The sequence below is a fragment of the Miniopterus schreibersii genome (assembly GCF_964146895.1).
Source record: "Miniopterus schreibersii genome assembly, chromosome: 5".
NCBI lineage: Eukaryota > Metazoa > Chordata > Mammalia > Chiroptera > Miniopteridae > Miniopterus > Miniopterus schreibersii.
The window spans coordinates 39,080,597-39,108,301 of NC_138106.1; the positions used below are offsets into that span (position 1 = coordinate 39,080,597).

General features: G+C 39.2%; 1 protein-coding gene across 4 annotated transcripts in view; it reads left to right on the plus strand.

The window, feature by feature from the left end:
• The window catches only part of LPP (LIM domain containing preferred translocation partner in lipoma), a 617,231-nt gene that overhangs the window by 263,867 nt on the left and 325,659 nt on the right, over window positions 1-27,705 (plus strand). For all 4 annotated transcript variants that reach the window (XM_081138106.1, XM_081138104.1, XM_081138105.1 and 1 more), the window contains one exon: window positions 3,050-3,162. In XM_081138106.1, the coding sequence (XP_080994232.1) occupies window positions 3,050-3,162 (113 nt within the window). The remainder of the gene's footprint in view (window positions 1-3,049; window positions 3,163-27,705) is intronic.

A 27,705-nucleotide genomic window follows, 5' to 3' on the forward strand; every position in this document is an offset into this window, starting at 1 on the left:
TTTATCACGTATGTATCTGTTTTCAAGACATTTACCATTCTTCGACATCATTTTAAAATGCAGTAAGAAGCCTATGAGCTTGAAGAACTGAACACTTTGGTCTAACTTTGTAACTGAAAAAAATAAAGCAGATTATTATTATGAGGTTATCACTAGAGCTTTTAAAAATCTGCCTAGTTTTCCCTAGAATATGTAGTCTAGATTTATGTTGTTTACAAATTACTTCTTTTTAAAACTCTATTCCATTTTTCTTTCTGTTCCTTTTCACCCTCCCAGGAGTATCATCAACCTTGCCTCACTGTGCATAATTTGTATGACAGAAATGTAGTCAAGAAGGATGTAGTGGGAAGGGACCTCAGAGACAGGCAATCAATTGTGCTTTCTCATCATAGACTAATTTTCTGTGAAAATTCGACTATTCATGTGTTTTTTGTGGGCCTCTATTTCTACCTTTATAATAAGACCTCCAAGATTCATTCAGTTCTGATCCTGTTTAATGCAGACAGTTCTTTATGACACTGTCTGGTGTCATATTAGGGTCTGCTGAAGTAGAAGAAGATGCTCAGAAATTTTCTTTTAGGCTGGATATGCAGAAGACATAGGTCTGGATAGGACTTTGAACCTGAAAATTAGGCTGTGAACTAGAATTTGGTAGTCAAGTCCTCATCAACCTTGATCTCCTTTGCTGGTCACTTAAGATCTCATTGTGTACATTCTTCTCATATGTTATGACTTGTAAAAGGCAGAAGAGGATCTGATGACAATTCTTTGTACTTAACAGATATTATATATTTTAGTGCAGTGTTTGGCCAAATGAAGGTCAAGTGAGTTTCTCAGTCCTGGCTGTACATTAGAATCACCTGGGTTTTAAAGGAATACTGGCATCTGACTCTTCCTCCCCACCCTCTCTCCCCATCCCCAAGATCCTAATTGAATTGGTGTGAGATGGAGTTTTGGCATCAATGTCTATAGAAAAGCTTTCTTGGTGACTCTAGTTTGTAGGCAGTGTTTAGAACTACTGGGTGGAGTTAAGAAAGATTTATGAGACTTATAACCCTAATAAGGGTATGGACAAAGTATGTCTTGAAATGAGTATACTCATAAGAATAAGAGAAGTAGAAATGTTTCTTTATGACACAGTCCTTGAACTTTACTAACCTTGTGGGGTCTAGGGTAGGAACAACAATGCTGTACTTTGTCTAATTCAGTGTTTCTCAAAGTGTGGTCCCAAGACCAATTGCATCAGCATCACCTGGGAATTTATTAGAAATAGAAATTCTTGGGCCTTTTCCCAGACCTACGGAATCAAAAATCCTGGGTGTGGGACCTAGCAGTCTACATTTGAACAAGACCTTCCAGAGATCCTGATGAACCCAAAGTTGGAGAACCATCAGCACAGAGAGTTTTGTAGAAGTAGAAGGTAGTGTATGAACATGTTCACACATTGCCTGGTGCATAGTAAGAGTCTAAAAAGCAGAGTACTCTAAACATAATGTTTGACTGCTTGGTGATCTGAGTATGTTAGCTACTCTCCCAGCTCCAAGACTGTTATAAGGCAAATGGAGCCCACACGAACCATCTGAAAGGCATATCAGAGCAAGCAGTCCAAGTCACCATCCTTCCACTCTGCAGTTTGACTCTCCTTTCTCTAAAGACTTAAGTTGTGATGCTTTGGTACTTTCCAAAAGCAATTCACTGAGTGATGGAGACTGCTGCCCCACCACTCAGTGCTAAACCGCTGAAATGCAAGGAAAAGCTATTTATCCATAAATAGAATGGAGAATTGTCTCAACACATCTAAAATACTATTTTTAAAAGGTAGAGGAGGGTATAGGTGGGATAAATGGTGATGGAAGGAAACTTGGCTTGGGGCAGTGAACACACAATACAGCATACAGATGATGTATTGTGGAATTGTGTGCCTGAAACCTGTTAACCAGTGTCACCCCAATACATTTAATAAAAAGGAAAAAAAAGGGGAAAAGGAGAAATAAGGACTTTTTTGTAATTGCAATTTTCTTTTCCCAATAGAATTTCTTGCAGAGTACTTTTAGAAAATTCTATACCATGACTCAGCAGAGCTCTTATATGTATGTCAATACCTCAAATCTTAGAGATTAGGCATATTCTTCGGGACAACTGCAACCTCATTGTGCTGTTCCTGTTGGTCACAATGCTGGGGTTTCTTAGTGTCCTGAGGCCTCATTACTTCCTACGTAGACTGCATATAGATTTCCAAATCAGAATTTCTTATTCTATTTTCTCAAAATCTTCCCTGCGTGTACTTTTAGATTAGTCGTTAGAAAATCGTACTACAACCAAGTGTTCATTTCTCAGAAATCCTTGATGGATCCCTACTTCACGCATGATAGAATTCAGGCTCTTTGCTAGTTTTACGACACACTTAAAAGCTTATTTTGTCACTGTTCTAATTTTTACAACCTACTGGTTTATTTTACATTTCTATATTTATGCTGTATTCTCACCTGCTCTTTATTCTGCAGGCCCTAAAATTTTCTTACCTCTATGCTGCTATTCCTCTCTCTTTCTGCCTAGAATGGACTTACTCCCTACATCCTAATGTTCAGGGACAATTTAAATGCTCAGTAAAGCCTTCATTTCTCCACTAGGTCAAAAGCTTTCCTTCATCTTAGCTTCCAGGCGACTTTGTTTGTATATCTTAATAAATTGCATCTTGTATTACCCTTACTTATGTACTTATTCTTCTTCTCTACTTGATTGAAAATTTACTGAGGGTATGGACCAAGTCTTCTACACTTCAGTAATCCACCACCCCATCTGCCTTCCCTGGTCTGGCTAAATGTACCCGACCCCTATAGACTAGCTTTTATGTCACTTTCAAGTATCAAATGTGGTCACTGAGTGATAGTGACCAGAAAGTTAAGGCTGCTAATTGAAGTGAGGAGAAGTAGGGAAGGGAATAATTGTCATGCAAGGCAAAAAATTACATGTTAATGCCGATTGCAAAGCTAGAGTGCCTAGAAAATATCATCAATAGTAACTTCATGTGTATGTTTTCTTTCTGTAGGTGATTTTCTTCCACCCCCACCCCCACCTCTAGATGATCCTGGTGTTCTTCCATCTGGCTCTGGAAACTTCCCTCCTCCACCACCCCTGGATGATGGTGCTTTCAGGGCACAGGTAAGATCCATGTTTGAAGTCATGTTTATAAGCCATGCTAGGAAGCTCATGAATTCAGTGATTGTTTCTGTGGTGGATAAGCATTTATACAGAGCCTACAGAGAGCTCTACAACTCACAGAAAGCTAAGGCACTTTAATGCAAATGCCCAACTCAAGCTTCTCAGAGTTCTTCCCCCTTGTACTCCAAAGCCTTAGAAATCCTTTCACCTACTAATTTTGTTTAGAAACTGAAAGCCATTTTTTAGGAATGTCATTTGAGAAGTTCACATGTTCTTGTTATCCTGGGGCACACAATCATACTTTTTTATTGCTTTTTTCCTTTCCCCACAAATATTGCATTCTTTGTGAGTAAGACTGATATTTTAAGGCTCTGGTTGGTCACTGTGGGTCCTAATTGGTCAGTAATATCTTTCTAGCAAAAGCAGCAGCAAACATCTCTAGGATTTTCTCTTCTGAATGAGGTCAAGGATGTACATTACAGTATGTATCGATTATATACAGCTGTTGTGCTCCAGAGCCTGCTGATTACAACGTACTGGGCTAGAGACAGAAGCAACATTAGAAGTAGCTGTCAGCCTGTGATCATGTAGGGACACTGATGACCACCTGCCACCACTTAGACAGCCACATGCTATTCATGTCAGGCAGGAATCATAAATAAAAAAATTATTGTTATTTTTTAGGGATGATGAGGCTATTTTAGATAAGGTGAAGAAAAAAAACAGCAGTTTTTTCTTTTAGAAAAACATTGGAAATATTTGAGGAGAAGTGAAATGTTGTTTGGTACTTGTTTCTAAATAATGGGTAGGGAGTTAGTGAGAATATAGGTTAAAAAAAGATTAATTATGAGTTGATAATTATTAGGTGCTAGAGATTTAGTCTATTACTTGGTCTACCTTTATATGTTTAAATTTTCTCAATATAAGTTTTATAGAGGAAAAGCTTTAGCAAAAAAAACCTTAAATAGTTCTGTCCACTGTCTGTCTTACTTTCTCCTAAATTTTGGGTTTGGTGGAGACAGAGGAAGAAATGATTCATTCATTCCACAGATATTCTGTGTTCTTGTGTGAGCACCCTTATAGTACTAGGAATTCTACAGCAAAAAAAAAGACAGACAGGGTTCTGCTGTCATGACACTTTATGTTAGTAAAACTTGTAGAAATGAAGAAAATATATACAGTACGAAGTATATGGGAACCTGATCAGTGCTACGGGCTGAGGAAAGGGTAAGGGATACGGCCTACCTAGGGCAGACATGGTCAAGAAGACCTTACTGATAAGGTGGCACCTAAACAAGGACTTGGCATAGGAGAGGGGGGATGAGCCATGTGGATTTTTTGAGGGTATATTTTCATATACTAGATCTTAGGAAATAGAAGAAGCTTTTTTTTTTAATTGATCAGTTGAAATTATTAAGTTCCAGCTATAACCAGTAAGTTCCAATTCCATTTGTAGGCTAGATCTTATAAAGGCTCTTAGAGTTTTCTGTCTTAGATATATATATCACAACTCCCTGCATTTTATCTGCTGGATAGTAAAAACTAACCAGTAATGGACAGGAGTCTGACAAAGTTTGTATTTATTTTATGCATCAGAGAGATCCCTTGCAAATAAAAACAATATGATAAGTTTTCCTCAATTTTAGTCATTTTTATTAAAATAAAAAGAAAACCTTTAAAATTTGCCTTTTGTGTACTTTTGCTCTTATTTTGTTGGGTTGATTATTTGCAAATTTAATTTACTCAATTAAAAGCGTTACTTAATCGATCTTCTCTGTTGGATCATTACAGAAACTATTTTGTTGCATTAAATCTTAGTTTCTAAACAGTTTGTTTGACTTTGTGACAGGAGACCCATGTTTAAATAATAGTTGAACAGCTTATTCTAGTTATGCTATTTTTGAACCAGTCACACTAAGTCCCAGGTTCCCTGTAATTAAAAATAAGGTAACTGTATCAACATCTAATAATTAAATGAAATACAGATGGATTTCAAATTGCTAAACTGCAATGGCTTTACAGATATTCTGATATAATTATTACTATATAAAAATGGCAACAGCAAGAATAATAATAATAAGGTTTTGCCAAAGTGTTTCATTAAGAAAAATTCAAACATGGGGTTTCCCTAAACTTACTAAAAGTCTGGTTCTGTATGGACCTTGTCCTGATAACTATGCTGAAACCACGGCCTTGTTTTTGAAAAGGAAGGAAATAAACAAAAAGCCTGTTGCTGTGTTGGCTTCTGTTCTCTGCAAAACAGAAGGAAGAGGGATAAAAAATAAAATAGAGTTTGCCAAATGGAAAAAGACAGATCTGGTAGGGAGAGACCTGCTATTCTTGAATATACAGAAGACTGTGGGCGAGTTCAAAAGAAAACGAGCCCTCCCTTCCCTCCTGCAGTAGCGACGGGAGAGGGATATGACAGGGACTCGGCCCCACTCTGGCTATATCATCACCTTTTAGATAGGAGCTATACTGTAGCCCAAAGAAACACAACCACCGGGGAACATTTTCTACTTTTCTCTCTCAGTGTGGTGAAACTTCCTGTTGCCAGGTCCAAACTACAGCTGGTAAATGTGTATTTTTCTGTAGAAGTCTGTTTATGTTTCTAGCCCAATTTTCAGGTCAGAGCCAAAAGAATGTCTCCTAAGTGTAGCTATAAGAGTTATAGGGTTTTTCAGAGGACCTAAGAGATAACTTAGTCCGACCCTGCACCAGGCATCTAGTTAAGTAAGGCCTTTTCAAGTACTTGCTAAGTAACTTCACTCCCTCTCTTTACAAATGGGAAAACTGAGAACCAAGAAGGTGTAGATCATGTAGTTTCTGACTGAACTCTTAATAAATCTGAGAATTTTGACTCCTGGATTTGTCATTCTTCTCAATGGGCACATGGTTTTGCTTCAGTCCTCTGTCAAGCTCTGTGGTTCAGACTAAGGGGTTACGTGTTCCTGTTTGGAAGGACCGGGTGCTGCTAGAATTTTGCTTGACTCACTGAACTTTTGATGTTTGGTGTAGACTTCCTTTTTCTTTGAAAAGGGCAAATAAATATTTAGCATCAAAAATTCTTGTTTTGAGAATTCTCATTTTTATGGAAAAAGATGACTCTTGGAAAACAAATGAGACATTTTCTGGTCATTTCCATCAGGATCCAGTTTGACCTCAGTGCCTGTAAGGGTTGGAGTGGCCATTTCGCAGTCGCTTCATTCATTCACTATTCTTCATTCATTTGCTATAAACTGAATACCTTCTCTAACTCAGGCACTTACGCTGGAGATTATAACCTTAGAACTTGGCATCATGGGTCTACTGCCCTGAGTCTCAATCTTGGGTCTGTTAGCTTTGTTCTGAGCTGATGCCACAGTCGGTAATTTCTTTCTATTTCATCAATAATTGGCAGGTAAATAGCATTGTGTGGAATAGTTTCAGAGGGGAAGAATGTGTCATAAAATTTCAGGTTTGCAAGGGAATTAGAGGTCATAACTCAAGTCCCTTTCTGTTGTTTGAATCTCCTAATTTTTCCCCCTCAATTTTGTAAAATGTTTATGGGCAAATGTTATAGGTAAGGCAATGTTGAAGGATGAGATGGATCAGCTACCACCTCTGAATCAAGTTTGGAAGCTTCAGCCCGGCTGGGCGTGGCTCGGGGGTTGAGCGTCGACCTAGGATCCAGGCGATCGGGGTTCGATTTCCGGTCAGGGCACGGGTCCAGGTTGCCGGCTCGATCCCAGTAGGGCGCGTGCAGGAGGCAGCCGATCGATGACACTCTCATCATTGATGTTTCTATCTCTCTCCCTCTCCCTTCCTCTCTCTGAAATCAATAAAATCATATATATATATATATGAATGACATCCTCAGGCCTGTGTTAGATGCCAAGTGGTGCTCTTAACACACCTTTAGGCAAAATATGTTGCTCTTGTGGGAAACCCCATGCAGACAGCTCTGATTGTCTGGTGGACTTCCTGGAGCTCCTCAGGGACTTATCTGCTGATACCTGATGGCTTTGAGTTCAGGTGCCCTGTAATTAACTTCCTCTTTTTACATTTCTACTTGACTATTTTTTCATGACCTCTGGTTGACAACTTTTAACTCTGCCTCTTGCATTGTGACTCAGTCCTGTGGCTTGATTTTACTTGCCTACTATCCAGTGGTTTTACACTTTCAGTGTTTATGTCTCCTCTAATACTCATTCAGGCAGGGTGGCCACATCTGCTATTGTAAATGCAGTTCCTCCACCTCGGAAAACAGACTGCTTTGTCCATTGCTGGTTACTCCAAACGTTATTTTTTTCTCTTTTATTGAACTGAAATCTGTCTCTTTATGATTTCCCTACACAGATTTTCTTCCTGCCCTCTTAGAAAAGGGTCCTCATTCAAAGCAACTGTCAGACCAGGAGAGAGAGAGAGATGATGTTTGCCCCAAGGAGTTGATCAATAAAGCTACTGAAAGAGATGACTTTTCTGAGGAAAGAGTGAGAACAGTGTGATGGGAGCTGTGCACTGAACTTGGGGAAATGCCCAGAGTTAGTTGAAAGGAGAAGAGAAAAGAGAAAATTCTGAAATCATTTATGGTCTCGCTTAAAGTCAGTCTCCAGAAATTTGTAAGCCAATTCATTTCTATTCTTTTTTTTTCTTCACGTTTTTAAAATTGTTGATACTATTATAGATGTGTCCCATTTTCTCTGCCTTTGCCCACCTCCACCCAGCCCCCACCTCTCCTCCCCTGGCCTTCACCACTCTGTTGTCTGTGTTCCTGGGCCATATATATATATATATATATATATATATATATATATATATATATGTTCTTTGGCTACTCTCCGCACTCATTTTTATTCTTGTGAAAACAATTTCAAAGCTTATATATGTGTAGGGTGATTGGTGGATTTTAGTCATTTAGCCATTTAATGTACTTCGTTTATCAATGATAACTGAAAAATCTACTGAAGTTCTCGTAGAACTGGCGCTGAAATCTGTCATGTGACATGCGACCCTTAGTCTAGTACTATTCTGGTCATGGGTATTGAATGACAGAATTTTACTTTTAGGCAGAGAGACACACAGCCACGAACTCGCAGAAAGAGGCAATGAGACTTGCTTCACGGTGTAGACATACAGCGGTACCTCGGTTCTCTAATGTAATTCGTTCTGGAAGACCGTCCAAGTTCTGAAACGTTTGAAAACCGAGGGATCAACAGCCCACAGCTAGGCCTCAGGATCTTGCCCTCAGCAGAAGCCGTGTGGCATGTTCGACTTCCGAGGCGTGTTCGAAAACCGAAGCATTTCCTTCCAGGCTTACGGCGTTCATAAACCGAAATGTCCGTCAATGGAGACGTTCAGAAACCTAGGTACCGCTGTACCCTGCTGTAAAGGTCCTCCCTTCCGTGCCTGGCTGTGGGTGAGGAAGGAGAACCCTGGGTGAAACAGAAGCATGCCCAGGCTCTAAAGGCTCAGAGCGGAGGCAGTGTCCAGATTGCCAGAGCCAAACTGAAATGGTCAGCGAAAGCTCAGTTGCACTCTGAAATGCTTATCTTTTCTCTGCAGTGAAAATACAAGAATATCTCGATACATGACAACATACTGCAGGAGTGATTGAGATGCTTGTTTCTCGCTGGCCCTTTGCCTTGTTCCCTTGGGCGTGGGGTTCGTGAGCCCTGGTTGCTGTGTGGGGTTGTTTGTGACCCTGGCAGCAGCAGCAGCTAGCTTTGCCTTCATCTCCTCTTATGGTTCACCTATTTAGGTCAGGGAATGTTTAGCAGGGCTGGTGGGTTCTGAGGCATGTAGCTGGTTCTGGTCAATGTGACTTTCTAGAAGCGAATGTCAAAGTTTTCCTGTTTGTCTTTCACTCTGAATCATCGTCTGATAGGTTATTCAGTCGAGAAGAAAGGGGTATTTTTGGTGTCTAAACTTGTAAAAACTTCTTTGAAAGTAGTAAGCCTAGAGCTGACAGGGACTATTCCAATGTTTCAATTAGCAACTTGGACCTTTTTCATGGAATGCCATAGTTTCTCTTCCTTATTTTTAAAAAATTTATTTAAAGAGCTAAACCGTGTCTTTGGGATGGATAGTGGAGTAGCACCTACCCACCCATTCACCCTTATCAACTAAATTACCTTTGAGGCTGCCGCCTTGAAATCGTCTGACACATGCACGCTCTCTACAGTGAAAGATTGGCCGGTCTCCGGACAATCAAAGTCTCACGGGAAAACCGGTTGTGGTCAGTTCTGCTGTATGTAGGGATAACCAATAAGGTTAGCTTTGCTTTCACTCTTGAATATTTTAATAGAGTGTAATTAATAAATTTGTATATTTCAGAAAATTTCCTTTGCCCAAAGTTAAGTGAAACTGCAGTTGGTTCTTTCAGAGTCAGTGGGAGTTTTTATCCCATTGTGTCTCTCCCTGCAAGACTCTTAGTGATTTCTTCAAAGCTGAAATATATTTTTTGTATGTCTAAAAAGTAACGCATGTTTTTTCCTAGTAATGTAAATAAATCAAATAACATAGATTAAACACTTTGAAACAAGTTTCCTCTATCAAGGGAAAATTATGACATGAATATATATCCCACCTCCAATATATATTCTATGTGGAGCCTGAACAATCTTCTCCCTGGTTATCCAAAGTGGTATTTAAAACCAGTTGGTGAATCTGTTGTAATATCTTAAACATTGTAACACTTCTTTTTAAGGAGTAAGTTCTCACATTAAATTGTACCATTGTATGATTAATAAACTATAACTTGTTTACCTCAGTGTTTTTTGTTTACTATTTCTTTTTCTTAAATTCATCATCCTTAGTCTTTACCTTTTTTTGTTTTTTTTTTTCCCTTCCACAGTCCTTTACCTAGTCATGTTTTTTATCATGTGGGTGATACATTTCCTGAGTTCTGGTATATCTGAAAATGACTTATTTTTGCCTTCGTTTTTAAGTATTAGTTTGGCCGCAGTTAGAGTTGTAGGGTCCGAGCTCCTTTTCGTCAGTACTCTGCGAGGATGCCTGTGCCGCCATGTAGTGCTGCACACCAGAAATCAGGTGCCAGTCGGAGTCTTTTTCTTTCCTTTTTTTCTTTGGAGGCAAGCTTTTTATTTTAAATTTTTCCCCCCCCATCACTGTTTATTCCCCCATACCCTCTTCCACCTGCACCCACCCCTGCCTTTCCATGAGCTCTTTGCCTTTTTTTTTGTTTTGCTCAACCTCCCTCCCTCACCAGAGCTGTCTTCCTGCTCCCTATGAGTCTGTCTCTATTTTGCTTGTTAGTTCAGTTTGTTCATTAAATTTCACATCTAACTTAGTAACTTTTTCTTGTTTGACCTTTATGCTTTATTTGTGGGATTCAGCAATTTTACTACAATGTATCTAGACACAGGGTCCCTCACGTTCCAGCCAATAATTCTACTCAGCATTCCATGAATCTGCTTGATCTGAGGAGTCAGGTTTTTATTCAGCTAAGGAACATTTTCTTGTGTTATTTGAAAAAAGCAATTTAATCTTCCATTTACTTTTTTCTTCCTTATGGAACTCCTATTTCATGGTTTTGGATTTTTTTCTCTTTCATGTTGGCATTCTTTTTCAACAGTTCTACCTTATGGAGGAATCCTATTGAATGTTTTTCTTTAGTTTGCATTTTTGTGGCAATGGTCCGCTCTTGACTTATAAAACTATATCCACCTGAATTTGGGGAGAAAATGTGGTTGCCGATGGCTCTAGACCTGCTCTTCTGGTAGACCTAGTGAACTTGCACTCCACCCTTCATATTTTGTTTAGATCAAGGTTATATAGCCCTTTATATTTCAGGGCAGCTGCAGTGTAACTGCATCCAGTCTTCACCCTTTGGATACACATACCAAGAGCAGACCAGCAAGCTTTACCCCAGCCCTCAAGGCTATTTATTAGTTGTGAGGATGCACAGACAGACAGCAAAGCTTGTGTTTTTCATGCTATGCATACATGCTAAGTGAGGGCAGCAGCAGGCTGTAGCTAAGGAACCCTCTGTGGGGGTCTCTGGGTGAATTTTCAAGCCTTTTTAATTTTCTCCCTCACTATTTCCCTATCCCTACCTCTAATGATTCTGTCACCAGGAGTGTCAGGAAATATGGCAAAGTCATTTTTATTAGAAAGGATAAACTCATTAAGTGATTTCACTGCTGTTTTGGCTGTGTTTCATTATGTATCCTGTGCATCTTTTCTGAAGGGACTCCCTGGCCCCTCACTCTCCATGCTTGCGTTATATGAGCCAAGTCAAGCTTCAGGGGCAACAGAGTATCATGGTTAACTCTGTATATGCTGGATCAAGACGGCCTGGGTTCATACCTGGCTCCCCACTGGCTGGTTGCAGGACTGTGGCCATGGTATTAAATTTCCCATGCCCCGGTTTGCTTATCTGTAAAATTGGCATAATTATTGTACCTACCTCTTTGAAGTTTCAAAGAGGTAATGCACACAGAGAATAGTGTATGTTCCTGACATGTTCTAAGGCTTAGTAAATATTTACCGTTGATGCTATTACTGTTGGGCTGTCCTGGGCTAGCTGGTCTCTGTGCTGCGTTCTGGCAGTTATTGCTGTCACTTGGTTTGTACCATGTCTTCCCAAAGTTCACCAGTGATCCCCTTCCTTCTTCTTATGTGCTTGAGGCCTTTAAGTCTTTTTGCTAAGGAAATATCCCCACACATTTCCTCTGCATAGTGAATGATTGAATTAAATCATCTTTTAGAGCTCTTGCAGCTTTAAAATGCAATGCCTTGGTAATAAAATATTACCTCTTTATAATTTTATATTGATTCATAAATTGCAAAATACTTTATGTTATATTTGATATTCACACATAAGGAAGGCACAAATATAATTTAACAAATAAAAAAAGTTAAGTCTCAAAGAGTCAAGGCAACTTGTTTAGCTCTCACAGCAAATGTCAGGGAAGCCAAGATTTATTTTTAAATGGGCCAAAACAAAAACAAAATGCATTTTGGGGACTTTTAAGACTCTTGGCTTAGTATCAATTTTCTTACAAATGAAAGAAGGCAGATGATTTTAAGTTCTCAAAAAGCAGCCAAAGTCATCAACAATATGTGTTCATGGCTAGTGGCCAGTGGCCATTGAGATAGATTTCATTGTATTTCTTTAGTGGAAAGAAGCTCATCTTACACTCCGGCCTCCAGCATAGCCTTTGCCAGTCCCCTCACAGGTCGTACCATGGCTTTGGTAGGAAGCGCTTTTGGGCCCACAGATCCTGGAGTTCTTTTGTAATTTATGTAATTCCATGTTGAGTGTAATCAACATGGTCACAGTACAACTTGATCTGAAAGAAGAGTAAAAGAGGGCGTAGAAGATGCAAAGGCCAAAAGCCTAGGGATTTAACTCTTATTTTTGAACCTCTGATGTTTTAGGGAAATTTTCTGTGCATAGCTGAATTTGCTTGGTCCACTCAAAAGTCAGGTATTTATTCACCCCTAGTAGATAAAAAATATTTTTTCATGTGATACATATACCAATCTTTAAGGTGTTAAGCTATTATTATTGTGTCATTAGCTGTCGTGAGTTTGACCTGTCCAAGTCCCTTACATTGTAAATTCCAAAACTGACCTCTTTTTAAAAATAAAAGACTTCTTATACTTTATCTCATTTGAGTTTTTACATAACTTATGAAAAGAGAAGGGTAATGATAATTCTTCCTCTTGTCCTAGTGAAGGAACTGAGGCTCAGAGAGATTCAGTAATATTCTAGGTTTCCGTGGTATTAAGCATCCTAGGCAGGGATGAAACCCAGCCCAGTTCTTTCTATTTTGCCATCATCACTTTATAGTTATGCTGCCTGTATATTCTATTTCAATGAAGGACACAAAATACCAAATGTCACTTTCCACATAATATGCTTTTATTAATATTTAGAGACAGAGGAGGGGGGGGAGAGAGAGAGAGAGAGAGAGAGGAGAGAGAGAGAGAGAAACATCCATGTGAGAGAGAAATGTCTCTCAGTTGCCTCACGCACACACACTGACCAGGGATCAAACCCGCAACCTGGGTGTGTGCCCTGACCGAGAACTGAACCCACAGCCTTTTGGTGTACAGGACAACGCTCCAACCAACTGAGCCACACAGGCTAGGGAGTCTTCAAATACTTTATTATTTGGACACCCTTGATGGGTTCTGTTGTAGAATTCTCTATTGCACTATTGTCTTCAGCTTTTTTTTTTTTTTTTTTAATTGTCTGTACCTTTACAGATTAGAAGGCTGTGCTTTGGCTTTAAAATATAAGAAAGTTCTTTAAGACCTTTCTGGAATTTAAAACCAAACTGGAATTCTAAGTATAATTTTTGTTTGTTTTTATATTTATTTTACCGTTAAACTTTAGTAAAGATTGTAGAAAAAAGTAAAATGACTGGTACCGGCCAAGAAAAAAATGTTTCTATGGCAGTGTTTTAGAAAAAGGAATAGGTGACACAGGAAAGAGAGGATTCACATTACACGAAGTATAATTTTACTGTTAATTTTGAAAGTAAAGGATTTGGTTTATGAGTCCCCACATCCCCCCCAAAATAAGAAAGAAACAGAGAGACATAGCAGGAATTCCCTTCTTTCCCCATCATTTGTCTCATTCCCTTTATCGCTTCAAGCAGCCTCTGCTGTCCTACAACCACCCTCTGTTCTGTACTACAGGTGGCACACGAAGGTGATCTGTGATCTGGGGCAGATCGTCTCTAAGAACCAAATCTCAGCTTCTTTAGTCATAGAGCTAGTATGATAATCCAATTTCTTTACTTCTGTGTTTTTGTTTTTTTGTTTGTTTGTTTGTTTAATGATCAGGAGAAAATAACCCATTTGATCACACTTTCTAAATCAGCAAGTAAAGGATTTACCTTAAAAATAATTGGTTTGTAATATTATTTCAACATCCCTCAGCTTTAATTCTTTCTATTAAAAATGATCTCACCCCCATAAATAGAGCAATGAGTAATTGCATGGCTGTTAAATGGTATATTTGCCGGCATTGTGTGTATTGGAAAGAGAATAACAAACTATCCCTTGAACAGAGATGTATTGATTCAAGCCATAGCTTACTAGAATATGGCAAGTCAGGGTATTGATTTCTGAAACCTGTCTCAGAACTTCATAGAGTACCTGGTAGGCTCAGACTTAGTACTGCATGAAGAAATGATAAAAAAATAAAAATAAAAAATTGAATTAAAATAATATGGCAAACCACTGTGCACATTCAGAAGACTTCATCATTTTTATTATTATTTTACATCAAGCCATTTTGTAAGTTGAAATGTGCTCAAGAGGATTCTATTCATTTTCTTTTAGCTTGTTGAAATTCTCTTCTGACCCAGTGGGGATAAAAACCAGTTGTGGGCCATAGCCACTACAGAGAAGAATTTTCATAGAGTTACAGATTCGTGAAAGGAGGAAACCCCCCGCTCCGCCACATTTCTCTCTCTACACTGGGATTTGAGCCACAGTCCTCACATGAACTTAACTCATTTCAGCTCCGTTGAAATGGCACCTGCACCTGTTTACCACTCCTCTGATTCCCCAATGACCGTTGTTTTTCAGCCGTGTTCTTCTGTGTCTTTCAGGCAGGTAACACTCTTGATGATTCGAGCCTCCTCACTTCCTCCTTCAATTTTCACTTCACAGAACTTCCTTGGTTCCTGTGAGATATCTGCAGCTATTCGTTTTCTCTCTTCTTTACCAGATCCATCTTCTTCTTTTTTTCCTGACCCTAAATTTAGGTGTCCACTCAGTGTTCTTTTTGACCTCCTGTCTTCTCTTAGTAGAAGCCACAACTCTAAGAGAGGCCCTTTGATCTCTTTATTTCATGACTTGAACTAGCTATGACGCTTGGCACTGTGTTTTCCTCTCACAATTTATGTTGAATTTTTCTATAGGATCTTTCTACAGGGAATACCTTCTGTGTCTTCACATTTAATATGTTCCAGATTTTACTCATTCCATTCCCTCAAGGCTTCCATTCTGTTAAAGGTACCTCTGTATTGTCTAGTCTTTCAGACTCTACACTCTGTGGTCATTGTCTTGCTATTTTAATATATCTTTCACCAGGATCCTATATTGTTTTCGTTCAAAAATGACTCTCAGGCCCAGCCAGGCATGGCTCAGTGGTTGAGTGTCGACCTAGGATCCAGGTGATCGGGGTTCGATTCCTGGTCAGGGCATATGCCTGGGTTGCGGGCTTAATCCCTAATGACACTCTCTCATCATTGATGTTTCTGTCTCTCTCTCTCCTTTCCTCTCTCTGAAATCAATAAAGAAAATTTAAAAACACACAAAAAAACAAAAACAAAAATGACTCTCAGGTTGTCTCTAGTTTCTTCATTTGCCCATTCATTGTCCTAACTCATTTCTTCTCCATATCACAATAGACTCATTGCTTTGATTCTGTGTTGTTGTATTTTTTCCCCCATTCCAATTGTGTATTTCTAAGCAATTGGGCTTCAAAAAATGTTATTTTCTTCGTATGGCTTTTTATTGCCTACCCCATTAAGTTTCCTCTCTTGGTTGATTTTCAGTGTATGTCATGACCTAGGGCACCCTTTAAAGCATACCTTATCTCCCACTGTGCTCTTTGCAGTCATTGGTCCTGTGAGGCTAATGTTCTCACTGTCAGCTTCCCATGCTCAGTTAATTTTCCTTGTGTCTTTTTAAAAAATGTGTTTTCATTGATTTCAGAGAGAGAAAGGGAGAAGAAGAGAGAGATAGAAACATCAATGATGAGAATCATTGATTGACTACCTCCTGCACACCTCTGACGGGGAATCTAGCCTGCAACCTAGGCATGTGCCCTGACCAGGAATTCAACCTGGATCTCCTGGTTCTTGGGTTGACATTCAACCACTGGGCCACACTGGCTGGGTTTCCATGTATCTTTTTTTGCTACCTGGAGTATACTCATTTCTCAACAGATCAGAAATCCTTCCCATTTTTAAAAGTCTAATTCAGATCCCACTTTCTTCCTCACAGCCTCTGATACCAAGAGCTCATCCCAGCCCTCCCTTCTCTGCATCTATTGACTGGGTATGTGGTGTAGCGACATGAGCCTAGGGGTTAGTGCCAGGAAGCCTGCTCTATTGATTACCAATTGCATTACTCATCTTCACATTCAAAAAATAGGAATAGTTTAGGAAGTTATTCTGAGGATTAATTAAGATAGAAGAGTCTAGAGTGTACAATAGTAGCTGGTTCATAGTAAAGGCTACCAAGAATCAATTAATGGATAAATCAGTTCATGATGTTCATTTTCCTGCCAGTTAATAGATATCTTTTTGTAGACTGATGTAATTATACCATGTACATTAATATTGCCTCCAAACTATATATCATAAAGCCAGAATCAGCATGTGACATGGGGAGACCTGTAGACATCATTTATCATCACAAATCATAGTGCTTCATATCTGAAAGGATCCTAATACAAGCCATCTTTCTTGTGATGAGGAATGATGGGGAGGGCAGATTTCTTATGTGAACTAACCAACCAAGGTGACACAGTTAGTAGGAGAGCTTGCCCCAACCCTAACTGGAGGTTTTAGGAGTCATAGGTCTGAACTCATTTCATTATCCCCTTGTTCATTCCCCTTTTAGAAACTGTCTGAAGGCTGGATCACAGATTATATTCCTTTATTCCTTAAAGTCTTTATCTCATCCAGGAATATTAGGTTGATATTTCTGGACTGATTTGTGGGTTGATTTATTGATTGATTCTTTGTCTTGGCAATAGGAATTCTCTGGAGAATCTATGGTGTATAGATGATACATGGGCTTATCACCCTTTTGATGCTGTTGTAATGTGCAAAGGGTTCAACATGTACCACTTCTGTGCACTAGCTCAGGGTGGTGGGGGAAGAAAATGGGAAAGGAAGTTATACACATCTTGAGCAAAACACGCTTTTCTATATTTAGCCCTTGCTACTGTTTGAAAAGTACAGCTCTGTTCATGGCTGTCTGGCATGTGTTTCCTTAGTGCCATTTCAAAAAGGGGAAAAATAAATATGGGAATTTTTTGTAGTGAAAATAGTTACTCAGTGAAATCACACAAGTTCCTTCTTTTTCTCTTGATGAAACCTCAAACCCACTAGGCACAGATTCCTCAACCTCAACTATGCATGTCAAAGGCTCATGCAGAGTCAGCAAAACGCAGTCCAGCAGTATGTGTTCTGGTGGCTGAGAGAGTCAGGATAGGGAAGGCAGGCAGAGGGAACAGTGACACTCCTTGGTCAGTGGATGGCTTGGCTAGCTATCAGATTATTGCCCCCTGGAGGCAACTGAGCCTGAACTAGATAGAGAGACACGGAGCATGACCGCCCTTTGCTTAAACTGTTCTTTCTGCGTGAGCGTCTCTCTCTGCTTCTGCCTTTGGTAAAAGTTTCTCTGAGTGTCTTATAGCCACTCCCCCAATTCAAATAAATAAATTATGTCTCTTTAGTAGTTTTAATGACAGTTTTGGCATTTTCTCAACCTGAGGCTGTATTAGTTATCATTAGGGAACAATGAAGACCCATGGCAATGGCCATGACCATTGTGAAGGGGAGCTAGTGCCCAGAGCAATTAGGAAAGACGGAGACTATGGGAAATGGAGGAGTCCAGGATGTTGTTCAGGATCCTGACTTCAGGGGAGAGGTATTTGCTTTCTGTCCTGGTGTTTGCCAAATGGGAAGATCCTCCAAAAAATCAGAACCCTGAGGCAAGGGTGATGTGAATTCTTCCTAGAGGAAATGTTGATACCACTGAGCAAAGATTTCATCTCACTTCTGAGAGGGACTATACAGTCTTCAGACATAAACAGTTCTGCCTAGATAAAGTTGTGGCATAGGGTGAGAATAATACATTGCTATAATTAATGCTAATTTGTGGATATTGCTGTATTGTTGTCATTGTTTTTAATTGAATATGTATTAGGCTCCAACAGGGTGCTATGAATAATGCCAACTTATAGTTGATTTTTCAGAACACTCGGAAGAATTTATAAACACCAATAAATGGAAACTCACAGCACTCCTTCGAGGTGGTAAACGCTGCCATTTCTACAAATGTGAAGTGAAGTAGATTGTGTTTGCTCTGTTGGCACTGTGGGTGAGAACACAGAACTGTCGAATGAGAGAAAAGTATTTTCCCTGTCCCCGGGAACTGGGTTAGAATACATTAGTAAAGAATTCTCCTTAACTGCTTTCAGAGTTGCGGGATTTTAATTAAATTGTTCCAGTTATTGTTAGCACTTGCATCAACACTAGGCAACCAAATTCTAGGCCAGCAAATTTCAAGTTGAGTGTAGAAAATAATTGAGAGAGGGATGAAGGGCTCGTTAAATGCAAATTATTAGGCCCTGCTTCCAAAGGTTCAGATTTGATAAATCTCAGAAGAAGACTAAGAATTTTCCATTTGAGGCCCAGCCAGGTGGCTCAGTTGGTTGGAGCGTTGTCTCATACACCAAAAAGGTTGTGTGTTCAATTCCCAGTCAGGGCACATACCTAGGTTCTAGGTTCAATCCCCAGTTGGGGCGCCTATGGGAGGGAATTCATTGATGTTTCTCGCTCACATCAATGTTTCTCTCTCTCTCTCTCTGAAATCAGTAAACATATCTTCAGGTGATGATTTAAAAATAAAAGAAATTTCCCTTTGAAAAGGCATCTGAGGTCTTCTGTCCTCAGACGAGGCTCAGCTTCTCTTTGAAACCCTAACCCTTTTTTTTTTCTTGTAGAGTCCATCTCAGCCACCCAAATGTAGCCTCACTCTGAGACCAAGACTTTTTGTTTAATAGCTATAAAATCTCCTAGAGCTCACCTTGTATGAAATCCTATACACCTCTCATTTACAAAACACACTGCTAGCCAACATTTATAGAAGATCTATTGTACACTTAGTCTTCTACTGGATATGTGGTTCCTAGCGCCCTATGCCACCTGATTTCCAAAATGTCCCAGTGGGGTTTATAGTGTTCCCTATACCATGGGGGAGCAATAAAGCTGAGAGAGCGGGTATGCCTTGGTCAAACATCCCACTGCTTTAAATCCTTTTGATTTAAATCCAGGTAGGGACCCGAATTCTACTTTAAGTTTGAACTGCAGATGGGGACAGAGCCTCTAGAACTGATTTAAGTGAAATTCATCATAACGAAAAGAGTTCACATTGGAATAGGGAAGAGGAGGGAAGGAAAGCTAGAAATGGCAGGTTCGGGTTTTCGTTCTTCCTTCGTTACGTGTCTTGGTTCTTTAATGCAGACTAGGTACTAAACTATGGCTAGGTAAAGAGTAGCCCCTGGATTTATCACTTGACTCTGAATATTCTATGGAAAAGGAAACATTTCTCAGGAAAGCCCAAAATGAGGCATGAATAGAATTCTGGAATAGAGAAAGGCTTTTTAAGCTGAAGTAAGAATACTGAGGCTTGAGACAGCACCATTGCTTGCCTCCTCTAGACCTTTTTCAGTCTTTACTTATGCAAAGACCAGTCCTTTCAAAGCAGCCTGTTAATTTCTATTCCCTAAGATGAAGGGAGAAATGTTTGTCTTGTGGATTCACATTCGGCCCTGATTACGGTGAGATCGATAGCTTTCTGATATGGCCCTGTACTCACTTTTTATCAATGGCAAAGTTTTTCATAAAAATAGGACTTCCTGCCGGGAGTGTTATTAACGTAAATTGTTTGTGGACTGCCTAAAATGTATGTGATTCATACCATGTGTTTGTTCCCACATCCAACTCTGAGTCCTAAGATACAATTACTCCTGCCCACTCTCTCCTTCGTCATGGGGACCATGTTTATCCTTTAGATATCTGTGCCCTGGATACCTGCCAGGCTCCTTCTATGCCGAGGGTGTGTACACCTGCATAATCCCAGCACAGCCGACTCTCTGAGCCTGATCTTCCTTGATTTTTACCTACAGACACACTTATTTGCCAAGCGTTAGTGCCTGCTGCAGTGTTCCTCCCATATCTTTATGCTCAAGTGGTAAATATCTTAAATATATTTTTCTCCATCCAAGATTTTCTTGATTCTCACTGTGTCCATAGAATTGTCTCTGATTTTTCTACTTAGCTCTTCTCTCCTCTCTCAGTTCTCCCCTCTCCCATCCCCTCCTCCCCCCGCCTTGTGTTCGTGTGTGTGTTAGCTCTAGCATCTTGTGTTTCATATACTTTAGTACTTACCTGCCTGTATTCAGCCCTATCATATGGCTATTTGTGGAGAAACTAACCTCTGTCATGCAACTATAAGCACTTGCAGGGCAGAAAATCGTCTATTTTCCCTCCCTTCCTTCCTTTTTTCTTCTTTCTTTTTAATAATTTCTATCCTTCATATCAATGTGTCCTGAATATTTGATAATAGTTATGGAAAAGTGAATGGACACTGCTAAATGGGAGATAGAAGGCAAAAGACAGGATCAGAGCTTGACTTTTAACTGTAGTCACATCCGTGACCTAAATCATGCTAACCCGATTGGCAGGTATAATCTCATTTGATGCTGGAAGGCAAGACCTTTCCCGTTTTGCACATGTAGTTTGGTGTCATGGAAAGTGTAAGAGCTAGAGTGTTGCAGCAGAACGTTTGAGCCCCAAATTCCAGTCCCTCCATTTATTACCTGAATGACTTGGTAAAGTCTCTTTTTCTTTGACTCTTGCTATCCTCTTTTGTAAATAGGACTAATAATACCTACTAATCTCTAGTATTGCTGAAAGAATCCAATGAGATCATATTTAAGAAAGTGCTTTTTTAAACTTAAGCACTCCTCTGTTGACAATGACAGTGCAGAGAAAGCTATGATTTTCCTTTCCCATGTTCCCAGAGGTAATTGTGTCCCAGGCTGGGTACACTGGATTGGGTAACCGGCTCATAGGATATTTCCCAGAACTGTCTTGGAACAGAAATTTTGACCAAGAGAAAACGATAACAGTTTATTATGATTACTGGGGAGCTGATGCATCTTTTATTGTTAGAAAATAAGATTCCTGCCATTTTAGGTAGTTTCTCCATATCTCATCTTTTCTTAGACTTTAAGATAAGACCTAATATTGTGTTTTGTCTTTTCCCCTCCTGCCGGCTTGCTAGGTTGTTGCTACTCTCATCTATCTTTTTCCATTTCCATTAGTCACTTAGTGACTCTCAAAACAATATAACTGAATGTAACTTCCTCCATAAAGTTGTTATCAGTGATTATATTTGAAATAGGCATTTCAAATTTTATATTCTTAGTATCTGTTCTATATCTTCTGTGTTTTCAACTACCAAAGTAACACTTGAAACTGAATAGAAACGGTAATTTGGTTTCAGTAAGTGGCTGTAAATGGGGAAAAAAAATCACCATCCACATTAATAAAAAACCCTTTAAGCTTCTTATAATATTAGGTAGGTTACCTTTATGTGAATGTGTTGGAATAACAGACCTTTTAATGTAGAAGAAAACATGAAGATCAAATCTGAACCCCTTATTTCGCTGTTGAGAAAACACAGGCTTAGGAAGATAAAGTCATTTGTCCAGATTCACCCTCCTGAGTTATGGCAGAACTAGGATAAATGCCTAGTTTATTGCTTGTCTACTCTCTTTGCCTGCACATCCCCACTCCTGTTCACTGAAGAGAAACCTGTGGTCACTCTGGATAGGTAATAAGGATTACTCTTCGGGTCAGCATTTCTAAATACTCAGAGTCATCTTCTGACATTTGCATACTTGTACTTTTGGTTTTTTTGGAGAAAATGGCAATACTGTTTTGTTGGTTTTTTTTTAACTTGAGAGTGAGTTTTGAGTGGGAGGAGTGGGAGTAAGAAGCACTGATTCATGTCTCCCTGCCCCAACCTTATTTCTTTGCTCTTTGACCAATAGTAAATCAGTTAAGCTTTCTGGTCCATTGTTTCTTTTTGGTACAATCATGCGATTGTAATAGATGCTAACTACAATTCCTCCCATCTCCAGTGTCTGTCTACGAATCTATATCTCCACCCATTTTGACATTTCTGTATCACTTGAGTGCACCTCTGTGTCAGTACAGAACCCTGAACTGGCTGGAGGAGGGACTCTATCTACTCCTTCCCAAATTGTGTTGACCTTGGCCCACAGTGAGACTGGAGATCCTGGGACACTCCCTGTGCACTGCTCCATAAAGTTTTCTCACCAGCAAGATGGGATGAGAGAAACTTCCTGCTTATTTCATAGGTTCTTAAGAAGACCAGTTGAAATAATGCGTGACGTACTGCTTTAGAGGAGATGTTTCACAGTGTAAGGTATTCAGGTTTTAGTCCTGTTTCAGTCCCTTTACTGAATTATTAGTCTAGACATCTTTGGGGGAATTGTATTATTTTCTTGAAATGTTGGAATAGTTGCTTAAATTCTCCTTCCAGATCTAATATTTTATGAGCCCCAGTTACCTTTTCTATGCTAATTGTCTATGATCTATCCACACTTTCCCAAACATACTTTGTATGCAAGTCCCTATTGATAATGCTTAGCACAGAGATTCAGAACCACGGGTGTTTAAAGAAATTTCTCACCTTGTATCCGCTTCGATGGCATGCCTGCTTTACAGCTCTGGCTGCTTCACATGGAATGCCTGACATGGGAACTGAACGTTTTCTTTGGTTTTCGATCTTGGAAACATTTCAGAGTCAAGAAAAGTATTCAAGGAAAAAAAGTTTTAGGATGATGATCTAATATATAAAATTAACATCCAATTTCTAAGTTTTTAAGCATTTGCTTCTGGTTATTTTTATTGCGTTCCTGCAGAATGTGAGAAAGTGGCTTCTGAAATTTATCATGCCCCAACTCATCAGCCCTGCATTGTCAAACTGCAAAATAAGAAAACTGTCTTTCATGAGGTTTTAAAACAAAATCAATAGCAAAAATACCTGGCATGGTCTGTTTTCTCCTGCATCCTACCGTGGGGACCAAAAATATTTTAGTCAGTCTATTTAATTCGTAGTGCGTTAATTGTATTATGCAAAGCATTCCTGGAAGTGTTTTCATGATCCAGATGATTTTATGATGTCTTTATAGATATTTCAGTTGAATGCACTTCCTTTACACACACACACACACACACACACACACACACACACACACACACCAGAAAAGGCAACTTGATATAATGTTTGCTGCTCAACTATCTGTGTGAACTGACAACATGGTTCTTTAGGAACTCATTTCCTTATCTGTAGCATGACTAGATAATCTGCAGCAGTGATTTTTCAAGCGATCTTTTATAGAAATGTTCAGGGGACATTATTGGAGGCAATGGGGAGGACCCAGTAGGTGGAATCCTAGGCTCCTTCTGCTTGTACTTGAATCAGAGTGGCTGTTTTAGTATTTTTTAAATAATGAGATTTCATGTATGATTTTTTTTTTTTTAACTAGAGGGTTTTACTGGTTAAAAATGTCTATTTTACCTTCAGATTATTAATCTCATTATGCTTAATCTTAATCTTAAGGTTCTTATTTTATTGATGAATAGATAATATATGTATTTTTCCATGTTATTTTGTAGCTTTTTTGTGCAAATTGACCTTTATTTTTATTGTAAGGGGCTACTTTAATAGTACTTTACCAATATAATTTTTATTTTACAAAGATTAGAATTTAGTAAAAATAATTCAGTGAGTAGATAAACACAGTAGAAACAAAGTTTTTTTCCTTTGTTTTTGTTTTTTGCTTTCTTATTTGAATAGAACAGTGAACAATGAGGCTGTTTGTGTGTACTCAAGCACCACTTTAACCTTGACCCTGACCTTTCTTACAACTGAGTTGGCTTAAACTCTGACTTTTTCTAACTCTGGTGATTTTGGGTCTGGTTGCAGGCAAGTTGTGAAATGTTATTATGGACTCATACAATATGAAGACGTGAAATATAAAAGGAGACTTGGCAGGTTCATATCCCTCACTTTATAGAGGTAGAAGTTGAGATTCAGAAAGGAAAAGTGAATCCCATGTAGAGCTGGCTTTGTGCTGACATCCCTCTCAACCAGTGGGTCTGGTGCTGGCTGTGTCAGTAGAGTGACTAGAACAGAGGCCCCTCGAGCTATCTCCGTGTGAGGGAGTTTATCATAAGGGTCCACGCAGGTACAATCTGGCATTGGAAGGCTCAGGGATGGGGCCATCTCCCTTTCCTTCCTATTCCCTCTTTCTCCCCCCTTCTTTCCCCCACTCTCTGATTCTCTGCTTCTCTATTATTTGTATGTCCATTACTCTCCTGTCTCCAATAATTGGCTTCTTATCATCTCTTTATATGTTTTGATGATTAATAATTAGCCACGAACACAATCCTTTTGGTTTCTCATGATTGCAGTTCACACTCATGAGACTTTTGTTACATGTTTCTTACTTCAGATCTAAGAGGGAAGGTTTATTTGCCTAGTGTATCTTCTTGTCACAGGCCGAAGTCTAAGTACAGGGGCCCCTTTGTGGACCTTTGGTCAGGAGTCCAGCTTCTCTTCTGTGGGTCACAGGGTTTTCAAGTGGAATCACCTGGTCCAAAATAAGGTTCTCTTGGCCACAAGGGCAGAGTGTAGGATCATTTCCTTCAAAGAGATTTGACCGACTTTGGGAACATGTCTTAGAGCTGAAAAGGATGAATGATAGGGAGTGTGAAGGGAAAAAATTGAGGCGTATATCCAGCCCTGTGTTTAGGTGTTATCTTGATTTTTAGTTTGTTTCTTTTCTTCAACTATACTGAACCATGAAAAACTCTCTTTGTCTCCTGTCATTACCTTATATTCTGTTTATCCAATGCCATGTTCCCAGTTGTCAAGCTTCCATTCCGAACTGTGAACGTATTATCTCTATTTGGAATGCTACAGTGTTTGCTCTGAAGATGGCTTTTTGAGGCACCTCCCCACTGCCCTTAACCTGTGGGGAAATGAATCTTCTTAGATGACAGTGAGCCTCGAGTTTTAGCCCATTTTTGCACATTGGAAACGTGTATGTAATTATATTTCTGTCAGCCATTAGACTGTAAGCCTCTTAGGGAAGGGGGCTGTTTTTGTATTTAAATATCTGTGCCCTCCACACGGTTTCACAAAGAGTCTCAAAGATCATGGTGTATTTGATCTCCCTAGGCCGATGTGAAAGTAGTCGTATCCAGTAAACTGTAAATTACTTGAGGTTGGGGATCATGCTCACTGTAGACCGCAGGCCACTTAGTGCTGTTTCGTAGAGCGGCGCGGGAGACGTGCCATTCACGCCAACCAACAGGAGCTCCCCCGTGCACTTTGCCCTCACGGAGAATCAGACGGGGCCTCAGCCGTCAGACCAGCTGGGCTCTCAGTAACTTCTCACGTGGAGGAGCGTGCACTGGGCAAGAGAGACAGGTGGGCTTTGGAAACCAACTGAGCAAGCCCGAAGCACAAGTCAGCATGAACTCAAACATTTATTTCTCTCCCAAAATATTGAGTCTCGTGCCATTAAGTAACATTTCTACCAGGTCATATAGGGCATACTACCTATCATCCTCGCTACCAGGTGCTGGCTATCTCAACTCCACGCTACCTGAGTCAGTATGGTCACATGGCATGGGGGCTGTATTAAAGTAGCAATGCTACTGTTTCCCTTTCGATTTTTATCCAGATCCTTGTTACCCATTATTTGGATTGCCTATTGGTATTTTCATGACAACATTAACCATGTGACATAACATATAGGTTGTTTTTATAGATAAAAATTCATCAATTCACTTCAGTTCATGCATACATACATACACATGTGCACACACAGTTACCCTTTTAAATGTTCATTGTGTTAGAAATCTACTTAGAGCAGTGGTTCTCTATGTGTAGTCCTCAAACCAGCACTGTCAGCATTACCTGGGAACTTGTTAGAAATATAAGATATAGAGAGTCAGAAACTCTGGGTAAGGTCCAGTAATCTGTTTTAACTTCCTTTCTAGCTGGTTACATGCAGGATAAAATTTAAGGACCACTAATTGGAATTATGCTCTTCCCAGTTAATTTTCAACACCATGAAATGTGTTAAGGAGCACAGGAACTCCTTCTAACTGAAGCCTCCAGCTTCAGATTTCTACTTTGAATTGAAATATTTTTTTTTAAAAGTTATGTACTCAATTGACTTATTGTGTCAGCCAAAGCATTTCTTTTCAGACTGTGGTCAAGGCAATAACTGAGTAGCTAACATTTATTGACTACTTATTATGTGGACAGTACTTGACATGTATGAATTTGTTTAATCATTACATCAACTACAAGAACTGAGACTGAGGGCTTAGGTAAATCGCTTAAGGTCACAAAACTGGTGACTGGCAGATCCAGGTTTTAAAGTCTGACTCCAGAACCTTTACCATTACTCTTTTTGTGTTAAGTGTGCTTTGGGTGGAAAAGTTAAAAATGATCACAAACAAATAAACTTGTTGATTATTTCCCTAGCTGCTTCAAGGATAGAAAGATGATAGATACAAACTTAATTTTGTTGTTTATAGATAATATAGATTTTTCAGTATTGCTTTTGTTATCACCAACTTTTTTTGTGTGTTTTTTAAAACTATATTAGATAATATAGAATAATGAACTTTATTGACCATATAAAAGAAAATAAAAATGAAACAAAATTCATGTTGTATTATTAATGCTTAAATAATTCCATTGAAAAGAAAATCAAAATTATATGTAAAAAGAATTCACTGTTTTGGGTAGTAACCATCTAGGTTTCCCTGAGATGAGATAGTTTTATACTCCTAAGCAATCAAGGAAAGCTTCTCTCCAAGGAATCACAAAAGGAAACCCACGATTGGGGTAGGAGCTGGCAGTCCCTTGGTGTCACACATGGGATCTGGAGGAAATTTTTGAGCTTGGTGAAACACAATTTAAAAATCTTTTTAGCATAAAGTTTTCACCTGATTATTTGGTCTCTTTCTTAGGTCTGGTTTGAACAGTAACCAACAAATCTTGGCTCTTCAAATCCCTTCTGTGCTATGTCATTGTGATTCCTTGGCCTCACCAAAGTTTTTGAAGATGAGGTCAGGCTCATACATATTTTGAGTGTGACTCAGGGTATTGGCTCTAATTCTAGGATGCAAGTTTCATAGGGCAGAGATTAGTTCTTAATTAATTAGACCATTCTCCTTGACTGTTTCTCTTAATAGCCTGAACAAGAACTCACTTTTTAAACAAGGTTGATTTGATCATTACATCCTTGATGTTTTTTCATAGCAAAAGACTTTGCCCTTAGTCCTATTCTCATTCCTCAAAATGGAAATGAATTCTTAACGAATAAATTGTTTTTATGCTAAGCAGGATCCATTTATTTTCATTCATTAATAGTGAGTCCCCTCACAGTTTTTCAACCAGCAGTGCAAGCAATAGTTCAGGCAGGGATCATCTATGAATGCAAAAACCATTGAGTGAAAGGTTCTTGATAAGCAGAATATTCACAGAGTCTCACAGATAATTTATTGATTTAAAAGGGAGAAGGACACTTTCACAACGGAGAGATATGGTGGACTCTTCCTTAATCAAGTCATCACAGTTCACATCACCTAACTGGGCCAAACTGGTGTCATTAGCTTCATGATATGATACAGTGGCAAGGACACAGCATCATGC